The sequence below is a fragment of the Electrona antarctica genome (genome assembly GCF_951216825.1).
Source record: "Electrona antarctica genome assembly, chromosome: 18".
In the NCBI taxonomy this organism is placed as follows: domain Eukaryota; kingdom Metazoa; phylum Chordata; class Actinopteri; order Myctophiformes; family Myctophidae; genus Electrona; species Electrona antarctica.
Window position 1 is genome coordinate 40,016,720 of NC_136799.1, and position 27,120 is coordinate 40,043,839.

The window sequence follows — 27,120 nt, forward strand, 5'->3', positions numbered from 1 at the left end:
TGTTTTTCTTTTTTTTTTCTTATGTATTAAAAAGGTCATCTGGGGACCACAACAAAATCATGTTGGGGGACCCCCCCTGGGGAGGGTCTTAAAAGTTCTTTAATTGTCACTTTAGAAATGTGCAGATACCCTGTATACACTTACACTGTATGTTTTGGTTCGTTTACTGTTGAGTGAGAATTGAGAAAACAACGTTGCACATTAAGCTAATCATCTGGCGGACCTCCCCAGAATCATATGAGGACCGCCCCGGGGGGTCCTGACCCCCAGTTTGGGGACCATTGTGTTATTGAATGGATGGATGTCATATTTGTTGCTCAAGCAAGTTGTGCATTTCGTCACAGCCAACAGCAGCTGAGAATGTCGCTACATTGTGTCCAAGTGAAAAAACGTGCGGTTGAATCACCTCACAGGAACAAAACAGACACCGAGCTACAGTAATATGCCAGGGTTTCCCAACCTGGGGCACCGGCTCCCCTTGGGGGACGACAAAGAGCACAGGGAGAGGCCATGACATGAGGGAAAGGCCTGTCTGTTGTGGAGGTACGGTAGTTCATCAGTGTTGATTTTGGCCACTTACGTAAACTACCTTAACCCATTTAGACCTGAGGACAATTTAAAAAAAAAAAAACTTCTAAATCCTGACAGTTTTCTGAAAAACCCTATAGGGCAGTATTATGCGTGTCTTAAGTACCAGGTCTTATTACTTAACTTAAGACCTGGAGGCGTGGTCAATGCTGTTTGGCCACTCAGAATAGGAAAAATGGCATAGAGACACACGGGGACTACAAATTTCACGCCCCCAAATGAGACAGCGTCCCCACTTCTGGTCCGTTTCAACTGTGTACTGCAGCTGCCAATGCAATCCCTATGAGAGGCATCATAAAATACCCTAATTTCACTGGTTCATTACTGAGGCTATAGCGATTTTTTTTGTGTTCTAATAAAGTGTCCCATATGTTTGATTTGTCCTTTTCAATGTCACATACCTGCCATCTCAATATACATCCTACAATGTACTATAATATACTCCATCAGTTTGTGAAAAGTGCTAGCATTGTAAATCTCAAGTCAAAGTGGTCGCACGGTATATACCTTGAGGTTTTCAATACCCAGATATATGTGTATTTCGTTTTATATGCTATGTATTTGTTGAAAATGATCTAAACAGCATCTTGCAAGACTATTATTAATATTCATCTGGAGAATTCACTAGGTAGTTGAAAATGTCAGGATGTCACTCCTCCATTTAGCTGGGTTATTTTCTCCGTGGTAGGTAGAACATATATAGTAAGCCTGTGACATGTTCAAAATATAGACATGAATAACAAAGTCAGTCGGGATCGGATGTATATTGAGAATTCCACTCTTCAAAGTCGGCGCTCGTAGCCTCGTAAAGGCAGTGACGTCCCGTAAAAGCGACAGGTTCTCTGTCTGCCGTCTCCCCTCTGCTCCGTTAACATTATGGGTAACTCATTCAAGTGGTAAATTAAATGTGAAATACATCCTCTATTGAGAAAACAACAATATATGTTGACAAAGACACTTCATACATTTGGAAACATATTTTTATTCAAATCAATATAGTCTTCAGTTCATTTCATATTATTTTAAAAGTAGGTTTAACTACAGTTGAATTTCAATGGACTTCTATGGGCTGGCCTGCAGTATCCGTGCCAACGGACCAGAAGTCGAACGGATAGCGGCGCGGTCTAGATACCGGAAGGTTCCCAGTTCGAATCAGCCGTCCGACACGTTAAAATTACCACCGCTGAAATGCCCTTGAACAAGGCATCAACCACTACGATGAAATGTGTTCTATGAGCAGGGCCTGGCTGGAAACAAGTTCTTGAGCTTAGCCCAGATACCCTGGGTAAATATAGATTTCATTTCATTTCATTTCATTTCATTTCATTTCATTTTCAAGTGGCGACGCTGTCTCATTTGGGGGCGTGAAATTTGTAGTCCCCGTGTGTCTCTATTGATCACGCCTCCAGGTCTTAATAAGACCTGGTACTTAAGACACGCATAATACTGCCCAATGTTTCTAATATCAGTGGTTCTCAAACCTTTTCATATCAAGGACCCCCAAAAATTATATGTAATTGCCCACCGACCCCCATCTGAAAATATGTTGTTCCAGGGATCCCCCCAGAAGCAAAGATTTGAGTTAAAAACGTCTGAAAGAATATATATTCAAAGATTTGTGCCATATTTTCACGATTTTTCAAAAAATAGCAGATCTACAAGCTCATAGAGCAGCACTCAGTGCAGCGCTATGAGCTTGTAGATCTGCTATTTTTCAATAGCTAAAGGATAACATAATGCTTAAAACACCAAAAGGGGTTCCCGCCCAGAATGGGTTAAAATAAAAATTTTCACTTACAAAAACTAAATACAAACCAAGCTATGACGACTAAAATTATGACTAAATATATTGACAATTTCTTCAACAAGTAAAAACTAGACTAAAAGTTTAGGTAGAGAATTGTTTTGTACCGATGAAAATGACAGCCTGGGTATCGAGGCTAGAGAAGAGATCCACGCAGTACAACTAAAAGACAATCTGTAGATCTGCTATAGATCGGATATTTTCAACATACAGTACAACCAAGTGTAAAATCAGGCATTATGACGCCATCAGGGTGCGCCAAAATACATTTTTGTTGACAAAATCAACTGTAGATTTAGTAGACTAAAATTAAATTAAACTAAGACTAAAACTAGACTATATAAATAAATAAATGGTGCATTTATTTAGTGCCTTTATCCAAGGCGCTTTACAGAGATTGTGCATTACATTCACCCATTCACACGCACATTCACACACCGATGCCGGAGGAAACCATGCAAGGCAGCAACCTGCACATGGGGAGCAATTCAGGGTTCAGAGTCTTGCTCAAGGACACTTCGACACTAACTCTGGGGGAGCCCGTGTTCAAAACTGGGAACCTTGCGGTTGCCATCCGGTGGTTCCCATCCGGTCACTTTACCCTGGCCCTGAGCCACTGCCGCCCCGACTAAAACTAAAACTAAAACATTTCAGATGACTAAAATGTGACTAAAACTAAATGATTTTTTTCCCCCATGGAAAACAGGGAGGCATGGTATTAGGTATTTTTTGTAATTTTTCTTCCTTTCTTTTTAGGTTTTCTGAGCTCAATTGCACCCAAAAAACTTGGTGATCTGGGGTTTTCTGGCTCAAACAAGTGCTCTGATTGTCCTGCTGTTTGTGATGTCACAGCCTGCAAATCCCATATATGTCAATGGGATTTGAAAGCAGATGTCACTGTTTTCACTGTTTTGCCTGTTTTCATTGCCCAGAGAAAACAGGCCACAGAAAATCCACTGAATGTTCAAAGCTCAGTTTTTTTGGGTGTAATTGAGGTCATAAAACCTAAAATAAAAGAAAAAATAAATAAATTAAAATGAATGTCATGAAACCTTTAAGTACAAATACTGTTATTTTAAGTTTGCTTGAACTAATATGTGCATCAGTAGCCAACTAGCCATATACCATACCATATACGTCAGATCATGCATTGCTTTTTTTAAGAAGTCTGCATCTGCACCCAGTATCACAGTTGCTAATAAGGTATAAGGTTAACCCTACTGGAAAGCATCGTGCATCCCTATTTGGAACCACTGCTATGCATGCGCACGCACGCACGCACGCACGCACGCACGCACGCACGCACGCACGCACGCACGTGTACACGTGGTCTGTCAATGACATCAGCAGCAGTGTTACACAGCACTTCCAACTCCACAAGATGTTTACGATTCCATCGCTCTTGAGCCTTGTAAACAGTCACACAGAGACTGTGAGAAACACACGCGCACACACACACACACACACCCGCACACGTGCGCACACTCTGCCTCTCCGGAGCTGAGCTCTTTTCCCTCTCCTCCAGAGAGAAGCACAGATTGTAATCCCACACAGACAGACACATGCTTGGTAGCGGCCCTCGTCCCAGTCTCTTAGTCAGCCTCACATCTTGGATGAGTCACGGCCACGACGGACCCGGCCTCCTCTCCAACAATGACCTCAGTGTGTCCGTTTGACCCAAAACACAGCAGATGGAGCGAGTGTGTGTGTGCGTGAATGTGCGTGAATGTGTGTGCGTGCGTGCGTGCGTGCGTGCGTGCGTGCGTGCGTGCGTGCGTGCGTGCGTGCGTGCGTACGTTCGTGCGATAGATAGATAGATAGATAGATAGATAGATAGATGGCGGGTGTAGGGGGTGTAGGGGGTTGCATTGGTTCTCAAACAAGGACACCCATTATTATGCTCAGAGCCAAGGCTCATTCATAGTCTGGATTTTCGGTGGTGAGGTGACCACCGCTCCGGTGGTGAGGTGACCACCGCTCCGGTGGTGAGGTGACCACCGGAGCTGAAATAACGTTGAGCGGTAAAAACAGTGAATAAAAACAGAGAGATGGGCTTGGGCGGTGGTTTGCTCTTCACCGTGGCTCGTGACGTCATGTTGTAGTTCGGTAGTCACCTCACCACCGAAAATCCAGACTATGAATAACGCTTTAGTACACACCTGTAAGGGAATCCTCTCAAGGAACACTTGAGAGTCCCTGGACAGTAGAAGGGGTGGAAATCTCTACGTCTGACCATTACCGATGCATCTCAACTCCAGTACATGATTTATTTCCCCTTCACTCACTGGGTGACTAATAAACAAAGTGCTTTCAGTTTCACTTACTTCCATCATCTTTTATTACACTACAAACAAACAAAAGCATTAAGCAGCTTTCTTTACAAAAAAGATTTGTGACATTTGTGAATCGACGATAGTGACACTGAGGTTTTCTAACATGACAGAATGTGGCGACCTCTACTGAGACATCAACGCCACGCACACACACAACGCTGTGTGGGAAGTTCTGCTTGTAACTGTCACACATCTTAACTGATGTGTGTGAATCATCTTACAAGAACGGTGGTATACACCCAACCTGCACAAACAAGCACACGGGGCAAACAAATAGTATAGAGCGGCCTGGAATAGAATTTCCAATTCATTTTTCCCATAGACGTTTCAGAAAGTATTTATTTAAAGACCTGTAAGCCTCGGACAAAGCCAACTCGGATGGTGACTACTCATGACAATAAACACACATTTTTTGAGCCGAACAAATAATTAGAAAGAAGAAAGAAAGGTCCTTTCTGTGTGGAGTTTGCATGTTCTCCCCGTGTCCCCTAGGGTAGGTACCCTCACAAAAAAACATGCCGTAATCCTGGTCTCTAAACTGCCTCCCCCTGGCCAGCCGGGGCGCCTGATGGAGGGGAAAGGAACTGGTTGGAATAAATGGTGCATTTATATAGCGCCTTTATCCAAGGCGCTTTACATAGATTGTGCATTACATTCACCCATTCACACACACATTCATACACCGATTGCTGCGGAAGCCATGCAAGGTACCAACCAGCACATCGGGAGCAATTTGGGGTTCAGTGTCTTGCCCAAGGACACTTCGACATGTAGACAGGAGGAGCCGGGATTCGAACCGCCGACCCATGGATCATTGGACGACCTGCTCTACCTCTTGAGCCACAGTCGCCTCCGGAATAACGTGTTCCTTCCACTCGCTACGTCCAACCCGGGGAACCCCCCCCCCCCTATCAGATGCAAAGAAGCGGCTTGGACGCTCATGCATTGAAGGAAGCATGAGGTCAGTCCGTTGCTCTCCCCAGGTTGGCGGAGGGTGTGTAGAGCCCAGGGATCACATTAGACTGTGTGAAAAATGGGTTGCAAAATCGTGGGATAAAAATGATAAGACAAAAAAAGAAAGAAGAAAAAAAGGGCAGGGGCAGGGTACAACACTTTTATTGTTGTTTTTATTTTTTCTAATTATTTGTTCGGCCCAAAAAATTCTGTTTATTGTCATGATTTTTCACCAGTTGGCTTTGTGTCCAAGGCTTACAGGTCTTTAAATAAATACTTTCTGAAAAATGAACACACACACACACACACACACACACACACACACACACACGTGCTGTAATAAAAGTACAGTCAGCAACTCTGACAGGCTACTGTACAAGGAAAAGCTTGGCGGCTACCAATGATAGAAGAGATTGCACTGAATATTGCCGTTTAGCTTCTTTTTTGGGGGGCATCCCCAAGTTGTTGGAAGCCTCACAACCAACCCATGTACACATCCTAGGCTGCCAAATATAAACACAAGTAGATTGCACCTATATGACCTAGCTCTGTGATAGGATCAAGGAGCGGCTGGTATTTAATGACTTTAGTCATAAAAGCTTCCTCTAAGCTAGAGTGGAAGGTGCAGGCCAGGCCACTCCCAACAATGGAAACTGATTTGGAGCCTTCATTGATGACAACAACATCTGGCGTATTAGCAGAGGGAGATGTGCAAAGATTTCAGGACTATCAGTATAGAGTTAGCCTCGGAAACCCAGACGTTTTTATTTTCAGGGAGAAAAAAAAAGGTCTGGGGCCGAGTCCACTTCAATTCGGCATAGAGTAGCGCAAATGTCGGTCTCTCTCTGCTGATTTCTGATCGTCTCCACCTTTGTTAAATTGACGCGGACACGCACACACGTACACAAACACACTCCTTTGTCTCTCTGTCGCTCTAATTAATTAGTCTCATGTCCTGCAGCTGTCTAGTTTCTCCTGGCGGATCCTGCCGGGAGCTGCCTATGCCATAGAAAGTAGGGCTGTCACGATTCGCCTAACCCACGATTCAATTCAATTTTCGATGTTAAGGTCACGATTCGATCCGATACGATTTTCGATACGATTCAACAGAAGAATAACAATAAAAGCTCTCGTAGCCTGCAGCTTGTATTGAGAAAAATCGGTTTGAGGGAAAAGGAAGTTCGGGTTTGTTGTTCCTGCCTGTCGACTACAAAACAATACTACAACATGACGTAACGATATCATCCGCTCCCGCCCGGATCATATACCGAAATGAAATGGTGCCCAGGCTAGTCCGACGCTGACAGGCTGAAACTCGTCCTGTGAGAAACGTTCCGGGGTGAATAAACGGACGGCCGCGCATGCAATGAAATATCGCGAGTCGGCTGTTGATTTCGATACACTGAATCGAACGTCAATTTCAATTCGTATCGAGAATCGTAGGACAGCCTTAATAGAAAGCATAGGTGAGTTCCAGTCTAGTATAGAGTTGAAACACGGAAGGTTTGACACAGGAATGTTTGTACATTCTCCCTGACGGTGTAAAATGTTTAGATGCACACGTTTATTATTATTATACTTGGGACAGTAAAACAGCTATTTTATGAAGGCTTAGGGCCTCTTTTTTAGCCTAACCCTGAAGCCTGAGTTGCACTTAGTTTTGCACGCCGGGGTCCCGGACTGAACAACAGTTATTTTACTATAACAAATCATGCATAACTCTCCAACCCTCTCAATATCTGTACTAAATACCTTCTCTGTTCTTTGTCTGTTTCTGCTTTGCTGATGTGTTCTCATCATAATTTATTATTATTATGCCATCATCCTTCAGTTGGTGTTTGGTTCTATATAAGTTGTATGTTTGGGTACATGCAATTTATAAGTTGTATGTTTGGGTACATGAAATGTATAAGTTGTATGTTTGGGTACATGCAATTTATAAGTTGTATGTTTGGGTACATGCAATTTATAAGTTGTATGTTTGGGTACATGCAATTTATAAGTTGTATGTTTGGGTCCATGTAATTTATAAGTTGTATGTTTGGGTCCATATATAAGTTGTATGTTTGGGTCCATGTAATTTATAAGTTGTATGTTTGGTTCCATGTAATTTATAAGTTGTATGTTTGGGTCCATATTTAAGTTGTGTGTTGCTTCTAGCTCTGGCCACGGTAGAGGACTTCCAGATCCGACCCCATGGCCTGTACGTTCACTCCTACAAGGCCCCCACCTTCTGTGACTACTGTGGAGAGATGCTCTGGGGCCTGGTGCGACAAGGCCTCAAATGTGAAGGTGAATATACAGAAATACACGCACGCACACACAGACACGCAATCACGCACTCACGAATGCATGCACATGCGCATGCACACACACACATCCACGCACAGGTTTTCAAAGGGGGGAGGGGGAATTGCTAAAAAGAGGAAAATAACAACAACAAAAAATGTAGTCCCGCAAACTTCACCTACAGAATGTTGTTTAAGCAACGTTTCGGTCAGTCAGACCTTCATCGGGTTTGACCAAACGAAATGTTGCTTAAATTAAGTTCTCTAGGTGAAGACAATGTGCGGGACTCCAGTTTTCTCCTACTCTTCCAGTTCATTTATCCGACGCACCTGTCCCTTGTCGGTGTGCATAAGGACCTTTTCCCTTCAAAAAAGAAGAGGAAAATTAAATAAATATAAATTATTATTAAATACTAAATATATACAGTATATCTCTGCTGTCGGGAGGAAACCTCATAACTCCAAAATGTTCATTTTTCAGGAAATAAAAAATATATTTTTTTCAGGATAATAAAGAAAACCTTTACTTATATATTTTTTAAAACAAAGCAATACAGCCTCATCAAAGTTGGTGTTGTAACTTTATATATTCTCAATTACTTCCATGAGAGGGGGAGAGGTGGAGTTAGTTGCTTTAGCAGACATTTTGAGGGTCCAATGGAGTTAAGAGGTTTTGTCCAAAGCACTTTTTACTACTTTCCATTGGTTCAATATTTTCAAAACAACACACAGACGTCAAGGGCGTTCAATAACACAGATTTATGACAAAAAATGGAGTTATGAGGTTTCCTCCCGACAGCAACAGTACTGTATATTATACTGTACGGCATACATGTGCGTGTGCATGAACATGCGGTTCATTTAACCACTTTAAAAAACGCCAGCGTCCGTCTTGTTGGGAAAGCTTTCGCTGAAAATGGCAGACCGACAAGCTCACAAGTTCCGCGACGCAGCTTTCCCCCACAATGACAGAAAACAGAAAAGACTAGCATAGAGCCCTGGGGGACTCCGCTCAACCCTATGGGGTTTAAGTGGTTCAGGGTCCTAACCAAAGACCAAGACGAATCATGTCATGGAAAAACATCATATAGAGAAAGCAGATCAGGTCTATGTCCTGCATTTTCAGTGGAGTGGTATACTTTGAAGCGCCCTGTTGAAGATTGTAGGAACCCAGTGTGCCAATGGCAAACTGTCTTCAAAGAGACACACACACACACACACACACGCGCGCGCGCACACACACACACACACACACACACACACACACACACACACACACACACACACACACACACACACACACACACACACACGCTCACCACATCTGCGACCTCAAGAATGCATTAGTGCGATGTAGACGAGAGTTAGTGAGATGTAGATGAGAGGGCTTTGGTCTGGGCACCGTAGCCAGAGAAATGCCTGACATTCGGAACCCAGTGGAATTGTGGGATGTCGGCTCTCCTTTCATTCTCTTTTTTTTTTTTGGGTCATCTTTGGATGGCATTCACTCGCTGCATGCTCTTTCATTTTCATGTCATTAGGGCTGCATTCATTCAAAATTCTCTCTTAGAGAATGACTTATGTTTAAGTAGGCTAGTTGATTCATCCACCAGTAGTATTAGTGGACGGGTGGATTTAGAATCTATGAGTGGAGCCATCTTGTGGCAGCTGTGGCAAGGAAAATAATTACAAATATATAATATATATATACCTACAGTATAATGCATACCCAGTATAGCCTACATTAGGGCTGGGATATATATATATCAATATTGTGATATGATATTAGATATTGTAATATTGTGATATGGCATACATTTGTCCTTTATATAATTAATATAATTGGTCCTCACGAATGTTCCTTATAACTAAAGATGGAACCATTTCTGTCTACTGACTGTCTCAGAGGAGGGCCGTGGACCGTTCAGAAACCTGCCTGATCAGGATGCCTATCAAAACTTCTCGAGCTCGTAGAACTGCTACTTTTGATACTTTTGTGTGACACGGAAGTATATGATCAAGCAGGGTGTTAATTCACAAAAACAACACAAGCCGTTTGAAGTTGTAGATTTTTTTTTAACCCATTTAGACCTGAGGCCGATTAAAAAAAACAGTTGTTTGTTTCTGTGTCAGTGGTTCTCAAACTATTTCATGTCAAGGACAGCAAAAACTGTATGTAATTGGCCGCCGATCCCCATCTGAAAATATGTTGTTCCAGGGCCCCCCCCCCCCCCCCCCCCCCCCCCAGAAGCAAAGATTTGAATTAACAACGTTCGCTCTGAAATAATATATATTCAACGATTTGCACCACATTTTCAAAAAATAGCAGATCTACAAGCTCGAGCTACGAGCTTGTAGATCTGCTATTTTTCAATAGCTAAAGTATAACATATTGCTTAAAACACCAAAAGGGGTTCCTGTCCAGAATGGGTTAAAAGCAGAGTCCACACCACAACTATAACAAAGACAATGGCGATGACAATGTAGTTATAGTTTTGAGTTATAATGCTTGGTTTGGATGACCCTGAGCAGTGTAATATAGCTTTTCTTGGCATATAGCATCCCCCACTTTTATGTAAATAACCGTTCTGTTTTGTGTTTTTTTTAATGTGGGCTATAGGATGTGGGCTGAACTACCACAAGCGTTGCGCCTTCAAGATCCCCAACAACTGTACTGGGGTCAGGAAGAGAAGACTGTCCAATGTGTCCCTCCCGGGACCGTCCCTGTCTGTCCCCCGGCCAACACCCACCGAGAGCACAGTGGTGGTCCTGGAGGAGGTGGGTTTTAGGGTTTTATAGGCCTGTCACAAATTCAATATCTAATCGCAATTATTTGAGATAATCGCACATTTTCTTTTGCATAGTCGTCATAATTATTTGTGGCCATATTTGACTGAGGGACTGCCATTGGATTTTTTTTTTTTTTTTGTCATATGAAAGCAGGGAATCATAGCTTCAAATTGACATATTGGTTGTTCAGAAAACAGCGAGTTGAGAAAACAGGCTTGAAAGGTTCACTTCTGTGGACTCTAACATTACACCTAGCTACATGTTTAAGCATTTATGTGGGTCTTGCAAAGATGTTCATATATTTAAAAAAAAACAGTAGTGGAAATAGCCGATCTAGAAGCTCAAAACACGTCACGTCGTGACGTGTTTTGAGCTTGTAGATCTGCTATTCCGAACTGGTTGGAATAACGTGTTCCTTTCACGCGCTACGTCCAACCAGGGAAACTCCCCCCTGTCAGGTGTAAAGGAGCAACTTGGACACACACGCATGAAGGAAGCATGAGTTCAAGTCCGTTGCTCTCCCCATATCCCCCATATATGGGGACTAGGTTGGCGAGGGTGTGTAGTAGAGCCCAGGATCACATTAGATAATTGACACAGAGGTGAAAAATGGGTTACAAAATCGTGGGATAAAAATGATAAAAAATAATAATCCAAACTATTCACTCTTTATTCAAAGTAATACTCTGTAACCTTTTCAAACAAAAGCCGTCATTATGCAATCTTTCAGTGGTATATTTTTCCATAATAATCATAACACAACAGCAAAATGTCACCGTTTTTGCGACAACTTCCCTTAAACCCTCGCTGTGATTGGCTAAGACGCACCGAGCCCCTGTGTTTCAATGGGAAAAATGTCATGATATGGCCGAGAAAAGGGCCGTTCCATAATTCCAAGCTAGACGTTTTACACTTCATCAATTTATTTCCCACTGATGGATTCCCCCGAGGCCACACAACAATTGCAGCAGGAACAGAGCTTGTTGGACGGGACTCTCACGGTGCTGCAGTCTCATGAAACCGCTTTGCGTGAAATTACTTTGACGGAATATTCCCCCTTCGTTGTATCGCTCACTCTATGAGATGTTGTCAGGAAATGCAATTAAGGCATAACAACGTTAAAAGGTCACGGAGAGTCTATGTTTATGCATGTCGTCATCTGTGGGCCGACTGCCTTCCATCTTTCCAAACCGTCCACATCTGTTTACGGCGGTCCAAACTTTTGCGATCTTCAACCATAATGGGAGGCAGAAACATCTGCCCAGGCGGCTCTCTTCGTCCATATGGGAGCAGAAATGTCGGCAGCAAAAGTGTGGCTGATCTCAGCAAAAACTTCAGTGACCTTTCATAGAGCGCTGGGATTGTTTAACCCATTCTGACCTGAGATCAGATTCTAAAAACGTCTTCTACATCCTGATAGTTTTCTGAAAAAGCTATGTTTCCGTGTCAGTCGTTCTTCGATTTTTCAAAAATAGCAGACCTACAAGCTCGTAGCGCGCCACTCGGTGGCGCGCTATGAGCTTGTAGATCTGCTATTTTTCAATAGCTAAAGCATAACATAATGCTAACACCAAAAGGGGTTCCCGCCCAAAATGGGTTAAACTGCGCTAAGGCGCGCTAATTAAATGTAATACTTTTCCTCTGTTTTCCATCTATTACTCCCTCGTTTCCGTTGAATCTCATGCGGTTCTGCGTTTTGTCTTTTCCTCTCATTAAAACGCTCCTCCTGAGTCTTTAATTTTTTTCCCCCCCTGTATCTCCTATAATCCCTTCCTCTCACTACCTTCCTTCCTTCCAGTGGTGTAAAGTAACTAAGTACATTTACGTGCTGTACTTAAGTACAATTTTGAGGTATTTGTACTTTACTTGAGTTTTTCCAATTACTTTCACTTCTACTCAACTACACCTCATAGACAAATATTATACATTTATTCCACAACATTTATTTGAAAACTGTAGTTACTAGTTACTTAGTAGATTATTACAAAACATAGACATATGTTTCGGCCAATTGAAAATAGCCGATCTACAAGCGCACAATGCGTCACGACGCTACGCATTGTGAGCTTGTAGATCGGCTATTTTCAAAAGATCTTGATACATCAGAGGCGAAAGAATAAGGCCCAAAAAAACCAACCGGACAGTACCAGCATCAGTCTTCCCCTGTGTGAAGTGCAGGAAGGGATTGCGAATCCCGCATTGGTCTATTCAGACACACTGAACGCTGCACCAAAAGCAGAAGAACCCCTATCCAGAGCGCAACTGGTACAGATGGAATACAGATATTCCACTGTTACGCCCTTAGCTTACACATCTTTCATGATAACTACTTTTTATGTATGTGATGTATTGCCATGCTTTTTGTCTTTTTTGCTTGTTGTAAATCGCTCTGGATTAAAGAGCGTCTGCTAAATGCCTAAATTGTAAATTGTAAAATTGATACTTTTAAGTACATTTTGATACAGTACCGATACTTTAGCACTTTTACTCAAGTCAATTTTGATAACCAGACTTTTTACTTGTAACGGCGTACAGTTGGGTGCCACCGATATTGTCCCTTATCATTTGACCCATTTAGGCCTGACCTCAACATTTTAAAAAAATCCTTCTAAATCCTCCAGTTTTCAGAAATAAATATTTTCACGATTTTTCAAAAATAGCAGACCTACAAGCTCGTAGCGCGCCACTCGGTGGCGCGCTATGAGCTTGTAGATCTGCTATTTTTCAATAGCTAAATTATAACAATGTTTAAAACACCAAAAGGGGTTCCCGCCCAAAATGGGTTAACTGTCCTTTTGCGCAGATCACGCAAACCTCAGCAAAAAGAAAAGGACAATATCGATGGCCTCCAACTGTAGTTCTCCATTGCAACATTGATACTTTGACTTAAGTAACAAAAGCGAGTACTTTTTTTCCACCACCTTCCTTCCCTCTTTCACAGCAGCGCTCGCACCAGGAGGCGGGGAAGAGGATCCTGTCGTGGAGCGGCAGGCCCATCTGGATGGAGAAGATGGTGCTGGGTCGGGTCAAGGTGAATAAAAACAATACTACTATCATCCATACAGGAGCTGTTAGAGAGACCCAGTACAACCTTAGGGGGACTTGTGTATTAAAACAAAAAGGGGAAAATGACCAACACAAAAGCCACCGGCGGCGGTGGCTCGGGGGTAGAGTTGCCGGATAGAAACCGGTTCCCAGTTCGAACCCAGGCTCCCCCAGGAGTTGGTGTCCAAGTGTCCTTGAGCAAGACGCAGGTGCCTTGCATGGTTTCCTCTGTCATCGGTGTGTGTGAATGGGTGAATGCAATGCACATCTATGAAAAGCACCTTGGATAAAGGTGCTATATAAATTTACCATCTATATCCAAAATAGGGGTTGATCTATGGAAGAGCCTTGATAAAGAGCTAAAACTGTGCACATGACTTGTAAAATTCAAAAGGTTGTGTAAAACTAGGGGTATTTAATCGATATAAAACATTATTATATAATAATATAATTTCCTTATTCCTCGTTTGGTCTGAGCTTAAATCTGCTGATCATTGTTTTCATCTTATTGTTCATCTTCATTTTATCAAACTAAACTTAGTTCTAAAAATGTATTTTCTTTTCTTCTCCGTTTTGTTTTGTTTCTTTCACTGTTTTGTTTTGTGTTTGTCTGTAACTGTTACTCCTAAAAAAAGAAAAAAGGGTAGGCTAAATAAGCCTCGGCTTCAGCCCACACCTTTTCGGTGCCACCTCTGCTTATGTAAAATACAACTGAAATATTTGACCATGTAACTGTAAAGCAGGGGTTGTCAACCCGTGGGTCGCGACCCCTCGGGGGGTCGCCAAATTATTTTAGGGGGTCCCCCAAATTTTTTTTTTATTTTATTATTTTTAAATTTTATTTTCACGATTTTTCAAAAATAGCAGACCTACAAGCTCGTAGCGCGCCACTCGGTGGCGCGCTATGAGCTTGTAGATCTGCTATTTTTCAATAGCTAAATTATAACAATGCTTAAAACACCAAAAGGGGTTCCCGCCCAAAATGGTTTAAGGTTATTGTAGCAGTCAATTTATATTGGGGGTCGGGAGGGGGCGGGGCGGGGGTCCCGAGACATTGCCAAAGCATTTCCGGGGGTCCCCGGCCAAAAACGTTGAGAACCCCTGCTGTAAAGCACCGAAACTAACCATTCATCCGTTCATTCCAGGTGCCCCACACCTTCGCCGTCCACACCTACACTCGTCCCACCATCTGTCAGTACTGCAAGCGGCTGCTGAAGGGCCTCTTTCGCCAGGGCATGCAGTGCAAAGGTACAAGTACTGTACATCAGTGGTTCTCAAACCTTTCCATGTCAAGGACCCCCAAATTGACACGTATTAGGCCCCATTTGAAAAGATACAGTATGCCAGGGTATATTATAGGGCATTCACTTCTAGTCATTTTTACTAGTTGACTAGTTGCCTAGTTTACTAGTCGACTAGTCGACTAGTTGTTTAACTACCTATTATGTAAAAAAAAAAAAAAAAAAAAAAAAATATTATTATTATTTTTTTAATAAATATTTGTACATTTAAAAACTGTGTACATGGTGACTATAACTATAATCTACCTGATCTTGAGGCCTACAAAATCGGGAAAAAAAAAAAAAAAATCTTTCTTTTCTTATCAACTAGTCAACTAGTACCAACAAGGTCGACTAGTGGATTTACTAGTCGACTAGTAAACTAGTCGACTAGTTGCTTAATGCCCTAGGGTATAAGAGAAGATGTCACGGCTCTAGCGGTGATTCTCAAACATTTTCGGTCGGTAGCCTAATGCCCAGTTTGACATGCATTAGGCTACCGACCCCCATTTAATGGCATTTCTCTCTCTGGGAATCCAATTTATATTGTAGAATCACTGTTGATTTAACTCTTGAGAGTGTACAAATGGAACCAAACACTCCCCAAGTTTGGTACACTATCTGAGATACAGACACATAAGGGTCAGTGTGCCTTGGTGTACAACAGCCTGTTGAGTTCATTCACATGTGCTTCACTTTAACAGCCATAGAAGCAGATGACAATATCATATATCATATCTCCAGGACACAAAATGAACACCAGCAAAGCGCTAATATTATTAATGGCATCACCATTATCCAAGCATACATCTTCCGTATGTTTATTTTTTATTTCTTACTGGGACTCATGCCGTTTACACAGATCTCGACACTTTTATTTTCACTTCTTCATATCAAGTTATTAACTGATTAACTCACATTGTGCAAGCTAGGAATTGCGTGTAAAGCTGTAAATTCTGTTCCGTATCCATCCCTAGTCTCTGCTCTCTCTCAGATTGCAGGTTCAACTGCCACAAGCGCTGCGCCGCTAAGGTACCAAGAGACTGTTTGGGAGAGGTGGTCTTCAATGGAGGTACGGCTACTAAAAACTAAGCGTCATATCTCCCAAAACAAACTACGGACCCACCTGTAATTCCAACACACTTTGCTAGTTTGGGATGGCCCAGGGTAGAAGACAGAATCTAAGCAAATGTGACTAAATTTGACTGAGGGACTGCCATTGGATTTTTTGGAATTTTCGTTTTTTCATGTCATATGAAAGCAGAGAATCATAGCTTCAAACTGACATATTGGTTGTTCAGTTTGACCCACCAGTTTTGGAGATATGGCTTATAGAGTAATGTCTTGCAGAAAACAGCGAGTTGAGAAAACAGGCTTGAAAGGTTCACTTCTGTGGTCTCTAACATTACACCTAGCTACATGTTTGGGCATTTATTTCATATTTACATGTCGATTTCAGCTCTGACATTTATTTCAGACATGCTCTAGTATGTGAAGAGTCTGCCTGTGCTATAAACTCGTTTAAAAAAACAAAGTTTTTCTCCTCTGGTGAAAAGCTGTAATTTGCGCGATGGCAGGCTCTCAGTCAAATCTGGTCACAAATGTCAGTGGGATTGGTATTTAAGATAGTCAAAGAGACAGTGCCCTCAATACTGGTGTAATACTTGTGTAATAACTTCTCCAAAGTGAGTGACACCCACAGTCACAACACTAGAGGGAGTGACCATGATCTGGTATCCCCCACATTTAAAACATGGGAAAATTCTCATTCTCATTCTACTCTGCCACCAACATGTGGAATGCCCTGACTGACACCATCCATTAAATTGATTAAAGGACACTGGTCACTGGTCTCTTTCAAAATTGCCCTGAAAAAACATATATCAGGAGACCACAAGGGGAGGTAAAAACATATATCAGGAGACCACAAGGGGAGGTAAATGTAAATTCCCATCACTGCCGCCGTTTTCCCTTTTTCTCCTTTGTACATATAGTGTTTGTATTTGTTGATGACATGTATTATTGTGTACATTTTGTATGCTTATGTAGATGAATTGAACACATACATAGGACCACAATGGAAACAAGTCATTTTAGCCTTAATGTCTCACTGTCTCACCTTGTGCTGTTTACAGTTCTGACTAATAATAAAGTATTCAATCAGTCAAAAGATCCAGCTTGGGGGGCACGGTGGCACAGTCGGTAGTGCTGTCGCCTCACAGCTAGAAGGTCCTGGGTTCGATTCCCACTGGGGACGCTGTGGGTGCTGGGGGCGTGTTCCCTCCTCCGCGTCATCAGTGCCCATACCCGAGGCGGGGTTGGTGAAAGGGCCTTTCTGTGTGGAGTTTGCAACTTTGCATGTTCTCCCCGTGTCACCTAGGGTAGTTACCCTCACTCTAAACTACCTCCCCCTGGCCAGCCGGGGCACCTGATGGAGGGGAAAGGAACCACGTGGAATAACGTGTTCCTTCCACGCGCTATGTCCGACCAGGGAAATTCCCCCCTGTCAGGTGAAAAGAAGCAGCTTCGACTCCTCATGCATAGCAGGAAGCATGAGGTCAGTCCACTGCCCCCCAGGTTGGCAGAGGAAGTGTAGCACTGGGTGAAAAAATGGGTTGCAAAATCGTGGGATAAAAATTATAAAAAAGAAATAAATCCAGCTTCCGCTGAACTAACACAAGACGGTTGAGCTAACCGTCCGGGGCCCATGGCATGGTCTTGATACTGTAAGGGCTGATGACGGAGATGAAATCATCTGATAACATCCGAAACCGCTACCCCTGGACACCGAGGTGGACAGTAGTAAATATTGTCTGTACTGTTGCATATGTGTGTCCAGAACCGGCCAGTCCCGGGCCAGACTCGGACAGCACCCTGGACACCATGGAGGTGGACAGTGGAGACATGGACGGCAGCAGGGGACTGGACGACCTCGAAGAGCCCTCCACTCCCGACGACAAGATGTTCTACATGGACTCTCCGTTCCTGGACAGGGAGAAGGACGAGGAGACCATCAAGACCATCAGGTGTGTGTGTGGAGTCGGACATGTTCAGTGGGAATACTCACTTAAGAACCGATTAGAATAGATGATTGTTAATTCATTGCGTCAGTGTTTTCTGCGGTCTAATATATTGCATTGAGGAGTAATTTAAGTCTGTGTGTGTGTGTGTCTGTACAGTCCGTCCACTAGCAGCAACATCCCCTTGATGCGAGTGGTGCAGTCCATCAAACACACTAAGCGGCGCAGCTCCACGCTGGTGAAGGAGGGCTGGATGGTCCACTACTCCAACAGAGACAACCTGGTAGGTGACGGAGGGCTTGGATGGCCCCACTACTCCCAACAGTAGCCTGGGAGGCATACACTGTCGGGTTTACCACCCGCATGATAACTTTTCGTAGTCTGGTTTGTAGTCATCAGACCGGAAACCCCCAAACCGAAATCAGAATTACCCAAAATAATTCGAATAATCAAAATCTTAGTATAATCTTATACCCAATAAAAGCCTTGATGTGGTGTAGGAATCCGACAAGGTTCTTCAAATTGTAAATACTTTTTAATAAGTTGTTTGGTATATCCATATTTTATTCCAACTCGTAGCGACTGGCGAGACTAAAAGCAAACAGGTGGGGACCATAACTCTATGTGGGGGACCAAAACAAAACGACGTTGAGTGTTTATTTTTATTTATTTTCTATCATCCGGTCTGAACCACGCCTAGAGCGGATCACACGGGCGATTTAGGAACACAGACCAGGATGTCCTCCGAGGTGGAAAGTCTGGTGGTGACGCCAGGTTACTCCAATAGAGAGTAACCTGGTAAAGTCACTGTTCTCTGGACCCAAAACACTCTGGTCAACCATATGTATAATAGGGTTCAACCCATTTAGGCCGACGTCGAAATAAAAAAAAATAAGTCTCCTGAAAGAATATATATTCAAAGATTTGTTGCCGCATTTTCACGATTCTTCAAAAATAGCAGACCTACAAGCTCGTAGCGCGCCACTCGGTGGCGCGCTATGAGCTTGTAGATCTGCTATTTTTCAATTGCTAAAGTATTACATAATGCTTAGTTAAAACCATTATGCCATGTCATGGTGCCAGTCAGACACGGGTCAGTCCAGACTGCTGCAGCGGTCTCTAAAACGCTTTTGTTGGTGTGGACCGGCCTTTAAAGATTTGATTAAAGCTTCTACTTGGGACCATCTTTCTTCGCGCCACATTTCTATCTTGTCATGCCCGACGTTGACGTTTTGTGTGACATTGTAGTATGATCAAGTAGTGAGCATTCATTTACGAAAAAACACAAACAGTTAAAATATGGAGATAAGAGGTTTCTGCCCGACAGCAACGCTATTCATGTTTTTTATGTATTGGTTGTTTGTCTCCTTTCTTCAGAGGAAGAGACATTACTGGAGGCTGGACAGCAAGAGCCTCAGTCTGTTCCAGAACGATACAGGAGCCAAGTTCTACAAGGTGAGAATGTTTATTCATTTTAGTTCATAAAAAAAAGTTTGTCGCAAACTACCAGTCTAGAGATGTGCTTAGTTGAAACATCAATTTCCGATTGCTTGTAGATCTGCAATTTCAGCTATTTTTGAAACGCATCTGTTTTACGAAATCACTTGGTTTGATGAACTCTTTTTCAAAGCCATATTGACATAGTGTGTGTGTCCCAGACTCCCAGTCGGGAGGTTGCACGGTATGTAAATGGCAGCAGCCCAGCGGTAGGTAGGTAGGCAGGTAGGTAGGTAGGTAGGGAGGTAGGGAGGTAGGTAGGTAGGTAGGTAGGGAGGTAGGTAGGTAGGTAGGTAGGTAGGTAGGGAGGTAGGGAGGTAGGTAGGTAGGGAGGTAGGGAGGTAGGTAGGTAGGTAGGTAGGTAGGTAGGTAGGTAGGTAGGTAGGGAGGTAGGTAGGTAGGTAGGTAGGTAGGTAGGTGCTGGTAGGCAGGTAGGTAGGTGTAGGTAGGTAGGTAGGTAGGTAGGTAGGTAGGTGCTGGTAGGCAGGTAGGTAGGTGTAGGTAGGGAGGTAGGTAGGTAGGTAGGTAGGTAGGTAGGGAGGTAGGTAGGTAGGTAGGTAGGTAGGTAGGTAGGTGCTGGTAGGCAGGTAGGTAGGTGTAGGTAGGTAGGTAGGTAGGTACAGTAGGTAGGTAGGTAGGTAGGGAGGTAGGTAGGGAGGTAGGTAGGGAGGTAGGTAGGTAGGTAGGGAGGTAGGTACAGTAGGTAGGTAGGGAGGTAGGGAGGTAGGTAGGTAGGTAGGTAGGTAGGTAGGTAGGGAGGTAGGTAGGTAGGTAGGTAGGTAGGTAGGTAGGTAGGTGCTGGTAGGCAGGTAGGTAGGTAGGTAGGTAGGTAGGGAGGTAGGTAGGTAGGTAGGTAGGTAGGTAGGTAGGTAGGTAGGTGCTGGTAGGCAGGTAGGTAGGTAGGTAGGGAGCTGTGTGAGACTGTGAGGAAAGGCTGTGTGTTGACAACGTGTTGTCTTTAGTGTCACTTGAGGTAGCCCTGCTTCCCTCATTTGTGCAAATGTCTACTTTGTTTGTGCTTTTTGGATTGCCTGCTAAAGTCGGTCTATATTGTATTGTTTTTGCTTTTATTTCAAATGCCCGCTTAAGTTTTAATGTTTTAGATGTTTGTTCATATTGCATTGTTTGCTCTTTGTTTTCTTTTAACCTGTACAGCACTTTGGTTGACCCGGTCATGATACACAAAAAGTTTGTGCAAGTCCACAGTCGCAAACTACCAGTCTAGAGATGTGCTTAGTTGAAACATCAATTTCCGATTGCTTGTAGATCTGCAATTTCAGCTATTTTTGAAACGCATCTGTTTTACGAAATCACTTGGTTTGATGAACTCTTTTTCAAAGCCATATCGACATAGTGTGTGTGTCCCAGACTCCCAGTCGGGAGGTTGCACGGTATGTAAATGGCAGCAGCCCAGCGGTAGGTAGGTGTAGGTAGGTAGGTAGGTAGGTAGGTAGGTAGGTAGGTAGGTAGGGAGGTAGGTAGGTAGGTAGGGAGGTAGGTAGGTAGGGAGGTAGGGAGGTAGGTAGGTAGGTAGGTAGGTAGGTAGGTAGGGAGGTAGGTAGGTAGGTAGGTAGGTAGGTAGGTAGGTAGGTGCTGGTAGGCAGGTAGGTAGGTAGGTAGGTAGGTAGGGAGGTAGGTAGGTAGGTAGGTAGGTAGGTAGGTAGGTAGGTAGGTGCTGGTAGGCAGGTAGGTAGGTAGGTAGGGAGCTGTGTGAGACTGTGAGGAAAGGCTGTGTGTTGACAACGTGTTGTCTTTAGTGTCACTTGAGGTAGCCCTGCTTCCCTCATTTGTGCAAATGTCTACTTTGTTTGTGCTTTTTGGATTGCCTGCTAAAGTCGGTCTATATTGTATTGTTTTTGCTTTTATTTCAAATGCCCGCTTAAGTTTTAATGTTTTAGATGTTTGTTCATATTGCATTGTTTGCTCTTTGTTTTCTTTTAACCTGTACAGCACTTTGGTTGACCCGGTCATGATACATGTGCTATATAAATGAAGTTGAGTTGAGTTGAGTTTTGCTGTTCCTTAACCCATTTTGGGCGGGAACCCCTTTTGGTGTTAGCATTAGCATTATGCTATTAAAAAATAGCAGATCTACAAGCTCATAGCGCGCCACCGAGTGGCGCGCTACGAGCTTGTAGGTCTGCTATTTTTGAGTGTTGTAACTGTAAACTAGGCCGACGTCCATTGTTCAGCCTCTAGAAACGTCCCTGTGGTTTCTGTACGATGCTGTAGTCCAGTCTGGTCTCTGCACAAAGGCAAAGGCACTGGTGTAAAGTAAGTTAGTACATTTAGTATAATTTTGAGGTATTTGTACTTTACTTGAGTATCTTCAATTTCCAATACTTTTACTTCTAGTCTGAGGCAAACATTACTCTGCTACATTTATTTGAATACGTACTTACTTTGTAGATTTTGATTATTAAAAAAAAAAAACATGCATTGCCAACTTTAGCCCTATATACTGTACATTTTGGCCATTTGAAAATAGCCGATCTACAAGCTCACAATGCATTGCGAAGCGACGCATTGTGAGCTTGTGGATCTGCTATTTTCACAGAGCAGGTTATTTTAAGATTGGACCATTTAAAGTGGTCAAACTAGCGAGATCATGTTCAGAAGCATCTAAACCATCATAATTTGACCAAATTTGACTGAGGGTCTGCCATTGGATTTTTTTTGAATTTTTGTTTTTTCATGTCATATGAAAGCAGGGAATCATAGCTTCAAATTGACTTATCGGTTGTTCAGTTTGACCCACCAGTTTTGTAGACTTATAGAGTCAGGTTTGAAAGGTTCACTTCTGTGGTCTCTAATATTACACCTAGCTACATCTTTAAGCATTTATTTCATATTTACATGTCAATTTCAGCTCTGACACTTATTTCAGACATGCTCTAGTATGTGAAGAGTCTGCCTGTGCTATTAACCCAGTTTGAAAATAAATAAATAAATAAATAAGCTGGAATTTGCGCAATGGCAGGCTCTCAGTCAAATCTCGTCACATTATTGTGTTAATTGTTTAGGTAACAGCGCTATAGTGTTGGACGCTCACAAATCACACATTACGACTTATTTGGCCATACAAACATTTTTCAGTTTGTGAAATTATATTTTTGCTTTAATAATCCATGCGTTAGGTCTGCAGTACCAGGCCAAAAAAAACGCAACCTTACAACCTTCTCAAAGTCCCGTCAAATGAATCGACTCACACATTTCACATCTCATCATCATCGTGGTGGTGTGTGATCCATGAAGCGTTGTGACTTCAATGCTGAAAGGCAGCAGTATGCATGTCAGTTGTAAAGGAGCATGTGCGTGTGTGTGTGCGTGTGTGTGTGTGTGTGACAGCGGGCTTTGAGTGCCAGCAGCGCAGCACCAGTCATTATTGTGCCCGCAGGGGCTTAATCCATTGAGACCTGGAACGCATCCATGTCACGTTAGCGTTTAACCACATTAACCATTAAACCGGGAACCCCTTAATCGACTCACACATTTCACATCTCATCATCATCGTGGTGGTGTGTGATCCATGAAGCGTTGTGACTTCAATGCTGAAAGGCAGCAGTATGCATGTCAGTTGTAAAGGAGCATGTGCGTGTGTGTGTGCGTGTGTGTGTGTGTGTGACAGCGGGCTTTGAGTGCCAGCAGCGCAGCACCAGTCATTATTGTGCCCGCAGGGGCTTAATAGCACTGTAATTACACGCCGGGAACCGAGGGAGGGAACCCTGGCCCTGGAAGGTAAAGACTTCCACATGTGTGAGTGTGTGTGTGTGTGTGTGTGTGTTTTTGAGTCTCTGTGTGTGTGTGTGTGTGTGTGTGTGTGTGTGTGTGTGTGTGTGTGTGTGTGTGTGTGTGTGTGTGTGTGTGTGTGTGTGTGTGTGTGTGAGTCTCTGTGTGTGTGTGTGTGTGTGTGTGTGTGTGTGTGTGTGTGTGTGTGTGTGTGTGTGTGTGTGTGTGTGTGTGTGTGTGTGTGAGTCTCTGTGTGTGTGTGTTAGTGTGTGTGTGTGTGTGTGTGTGTGTGTGTGTGTGTGTGTGTGTGTGTGTGTGTGTGTGTGTGTGTGTGTGTGTGTGTGTGTGTGTGTGTGTGTGTGTGTGTGTGTGTGTGGGGGGGGGGGGGGGTGGAGGGTGGTGGAGGGGGGTTAGAAGGGTTATTGTTCGTACTGGTATGAACGAGTGTTGGAGACTTTTGACACCTCCTCGAGTTGCGGTCAGAAATGTGACGCCCAGGGTTGGCACTGTGTTTTAATGCAAGATCCACCACGTCCGTTTTCAGTGCGTGCGTGCGTGCGTGCGTGCGTGCGTGCTTGCGTGCGTGCGTGCGTGTGAACGGCTTTGTGTGTGTGTGGGTGGGTGTGTGCACCTGCAATCCACCTACAGTATTTCCCATCTTACTCTAAAGTAGAGGGCAGCACGGGTCAAATTTTCTAAACCGACCCGTGGAAAGAGAGAACAAAATGACTGGGTCCGGTCCGATAACGGACCCGTGGATAATTGGAACCGGACCAAAGTGGGACAGAGGGGAAAACTGGACCCGAAGCGGACCCGAGGATTCCTTATAGTAGACCCAGTCTGACCCGGGTCTCTAGACCCGTACTGGTCAGATCAAATTCATTTGATATAATCCACCAAATCGACTAGTCTGATTAACCACTTACTTATCTCCATTACGCCGGCTGGCACCCATACAGTTGGGTGCCACCGATATTGTCCCTTATCATTTGACCCATTTAGGCCTGACCTCAACATTTTAAAAAATCCTTCTAAATCCCCTTCTGAAATAAATATTTTTCAAAAATAGCAGACCTACAAGCTCGTAGCGCGCCACTCGGTGGCGCACTATGAGCTTGTAGATCTGCTATTTTTCAATAGCTAAATTATAACATAATGTTTAAAACACCAAAAGGGGTTTTGCGCAGATCACGCAAACCTCAGCAAAAAGAAAAGGACAATATCGATGGCCTCCAACTGTACGGCAGCAACAGAGTCTCTCCACTTCCATCTGTCTCTGGCCATCTTCTATATCTAATGGTTCCCAAACGTTTTAGCCCGTGACCCAAAAGAGAAAAAGTAATGCTTGCAATGCATCCAGAATCATGAAAGCATAATGACATTTTGAAATGTTTTGCCTTATTTAGGTTGCTAATGGTACAATATTACAATCCTTAAAGGTCTAGGGGTGGAAGAGGATGCAATATAGGTGGTAGGTGAAGTTTTGCTTTATTATAGGCCTTTTATTGGCTCTTTTAAAGGTCAACAAGTTTTAAAGTACAAAGTTACATGAATTTACATTTAGACTTAATAACAGACAATAAACCCTGGCACACATCAATAAACAATCAAAATACTTTTACCCTAACTTTAAGTACACATTCACTTACGTAACATAAAATAAAAAGGACAATTATATTCCTACTACTCTAGTATATCAAAAGTGACTGTTACAAAAAGCTGGTGCCAGTAGTTCTACAAACAGATCACATAAAGTCAGACTGCTTAGCAGTAATCGGACAATCAGTCAGCCAAAGGCTGCCCTGAAACTCTTCATGTTAACATGCCTTCTAGCGAGTTAAACTTTTGCCGAACATAACAGAACATAAAGTCCAGAAGGGTGTGTAGGTCAAGAATATGGTGACACCAAACCTTTTGGGCACCAGCATTCAGACTATACACACTCACCATCTCCATGGACAGTGTCTAACACACTGCCAACGCACACAGCTGATAGCAGTTCTTAAATAGTGCCCAGGTGGACAGCTTTCTTCTGATGATTGACAGAGCTTGATGAGAGGCGGTAGGTCTCCTCCCACGCACAGGACCTGAGGCTGAGAGCTGCAGTCAGTAACAAACTACATACTTGCGCACACACACACACACACACACACACACACACACACACACACACACACACACACACACACACACACACACACACACACACACACATAACATACCACAACTTTCAACCCCTGGATTTACCATGATCCACTAAGTATTTCATTCACACATTTTGATATGTTATTTGGATGACCCTAAGGATCGTAAAAAAAACTTGAACGATTACCATTTGCTTTTGGGTCAAACCTTTGATTGACTGGCCTATCTTGGGACCGCGTTGATTGCATCTCGTTGGGTGATGTTGAGAGGTTTATTTGTTTGAGATGGACTCGGGCCAGAATATGTGCAGGGTTTTTTGCGCAGGCATGATGTGTGTATAGTTTATGGACTTCGCTCTCTGTGGTTTCCAAGCATTCTGCCCCGTATAGTAGTACTGTGTTAACCACTTTTTATATTTTGTTTTACAACGACAGTGTCGCATACCATATCTTTGCAAATCGTTCAGTTTGTCGTTCGATTGAATAATCCAGTTTGAAGAACTGTCGCACCCCTTACATGGCGTGGTGGTGACAGACATCCTGACCTATAGCATGGCATTGTGGTGGCCAGTGGTGGAAAAAGTAAAAAAATAAAATACTTAAGTACCAATACTCCAATGTAAAAGTAAAAGTCCGGAATTCTAAATTGACTTGAGTAAAAGTACAAAAGTATTGGCATCAAAATGTACTTAAACTACAACAAGTAGAATGTCTTAATTCAAGTTTTCAATTGTCTAAAAATCTTTTGAAAATAGCAGATATTGTGAGCTTGTAGATCGACTATTTTCAAATGGCCGGAATGGAGATAGGCCTGAATATGTGTGTTGTAATAATAATAATCAAAATCTGCAAAGTAACTAGAATCTAAAGTGTTCAAATGAATGTAGCATAGTAAAAGTACAATATTTAGACCTGAGATGTAGTGGGAGTACAAGTCAAAGTATTGGAAATTGGAAATACCCAAGTAAAGTACAAATACCTCAAAATTGTACTTAAGTACAGTACTTGAGTACATGTACTTAGTTACTTTACACCACTGGTGGTGGTGGTGGTGGTGGTGGAGCTGGCATGGCACGGTTTAGTGGCGGAGCGCGGAACACGGTGGTGGCACAGTGGCGTCCCGGGTCTCCCCTCCAGTGTACGGACGGACACACCCTGTGTGTCTCCTTCAACCACCGAAAAACCCTCGGAGAGGAAAACCTCAGAGGCCTCTGTGTGTGACTGCTCAGGGTGTGTTTTACTGGCTGGCCTCATGTGGTACTTTATTATCAGCTTGGCGCTCTGCTGCGTTTAAGACCTCCAGGAGACTAATTGAAGGCTTGCTGTAAACGTCCTCCTCTTTTGTTGTTGTTTGTTTGGTTGCTTGCCATGTTAATTCAATCAAGGGGTCCGTTTTGCTTATTCCGTGGGCGGAGGACATCGGGGCGCGGGACATAGGCCGTTGTGTCCGACTGGCAGCCCCCCAAATCAGATTGTCAGGCTACCCTTCTCCTCAGATTGAGAATCAGATTGGTTTGATCAGGTCCGCCGAACAGCAAAAGAAAACGGCATGGAAAAAACTTAATTATTTTGAATCAGATTTGAACCGCATTCCAAGGTGGTAATTTCTATCTAATTTATCTTAATTTCTAAAGATGTGTCTCAGGTC

At 43.2% G+C, this 27,120-nt stretch overlaps 1 protein-coding gene across 2 annotated transcripts in view; it reads left to right on the forward strand.

Moving 5' to 3' along the window:
- The window catches only part of prkd3 (protein kinase D3), a 110,668-nt gene that overhangs the window by 57,318 nt on the left and 26,230 nt on the right, over window positions 1–27,120 (forward strand). The window contains exons 3-10 of one of the 2 annotated variants that reach the window (XM_079528238.1): window positions 7,840–7,971; window positions 10,588–10,745; window positions 13,699–13,788; window positions 14,948–15,050; window positions 16,077–16,154; window positions 17,922–18,108; window positions 18,262–18,385; window positions 19,480–19,557. In XM_079528238.1, the coding sequence (XP_079384364.1) occupies window positions 7,840–7,971; window positions 10,588–10,745; window positions 13,699–13,788; window positions 14,948–15,050; window positions 16,077–16,154; window positions 17,922–18,108; window positions 18,262–18,385; window positions 19,480–19,557 (950 nt within the window). The remainder of the gene's footprint in view (window positions 1–7,839; window positions 7,972–10,587; window positions 10,746–13,698; window positions 13,789–14,947; window positions 15,051–16,076; window positions 16,155–17,921; window positions 18,109–18,261; window positions 18,386–19,479; window positions 19,558–27,120) is intronic. The other variant, XM_079528239.1, reaches the window with a different exon arrangement.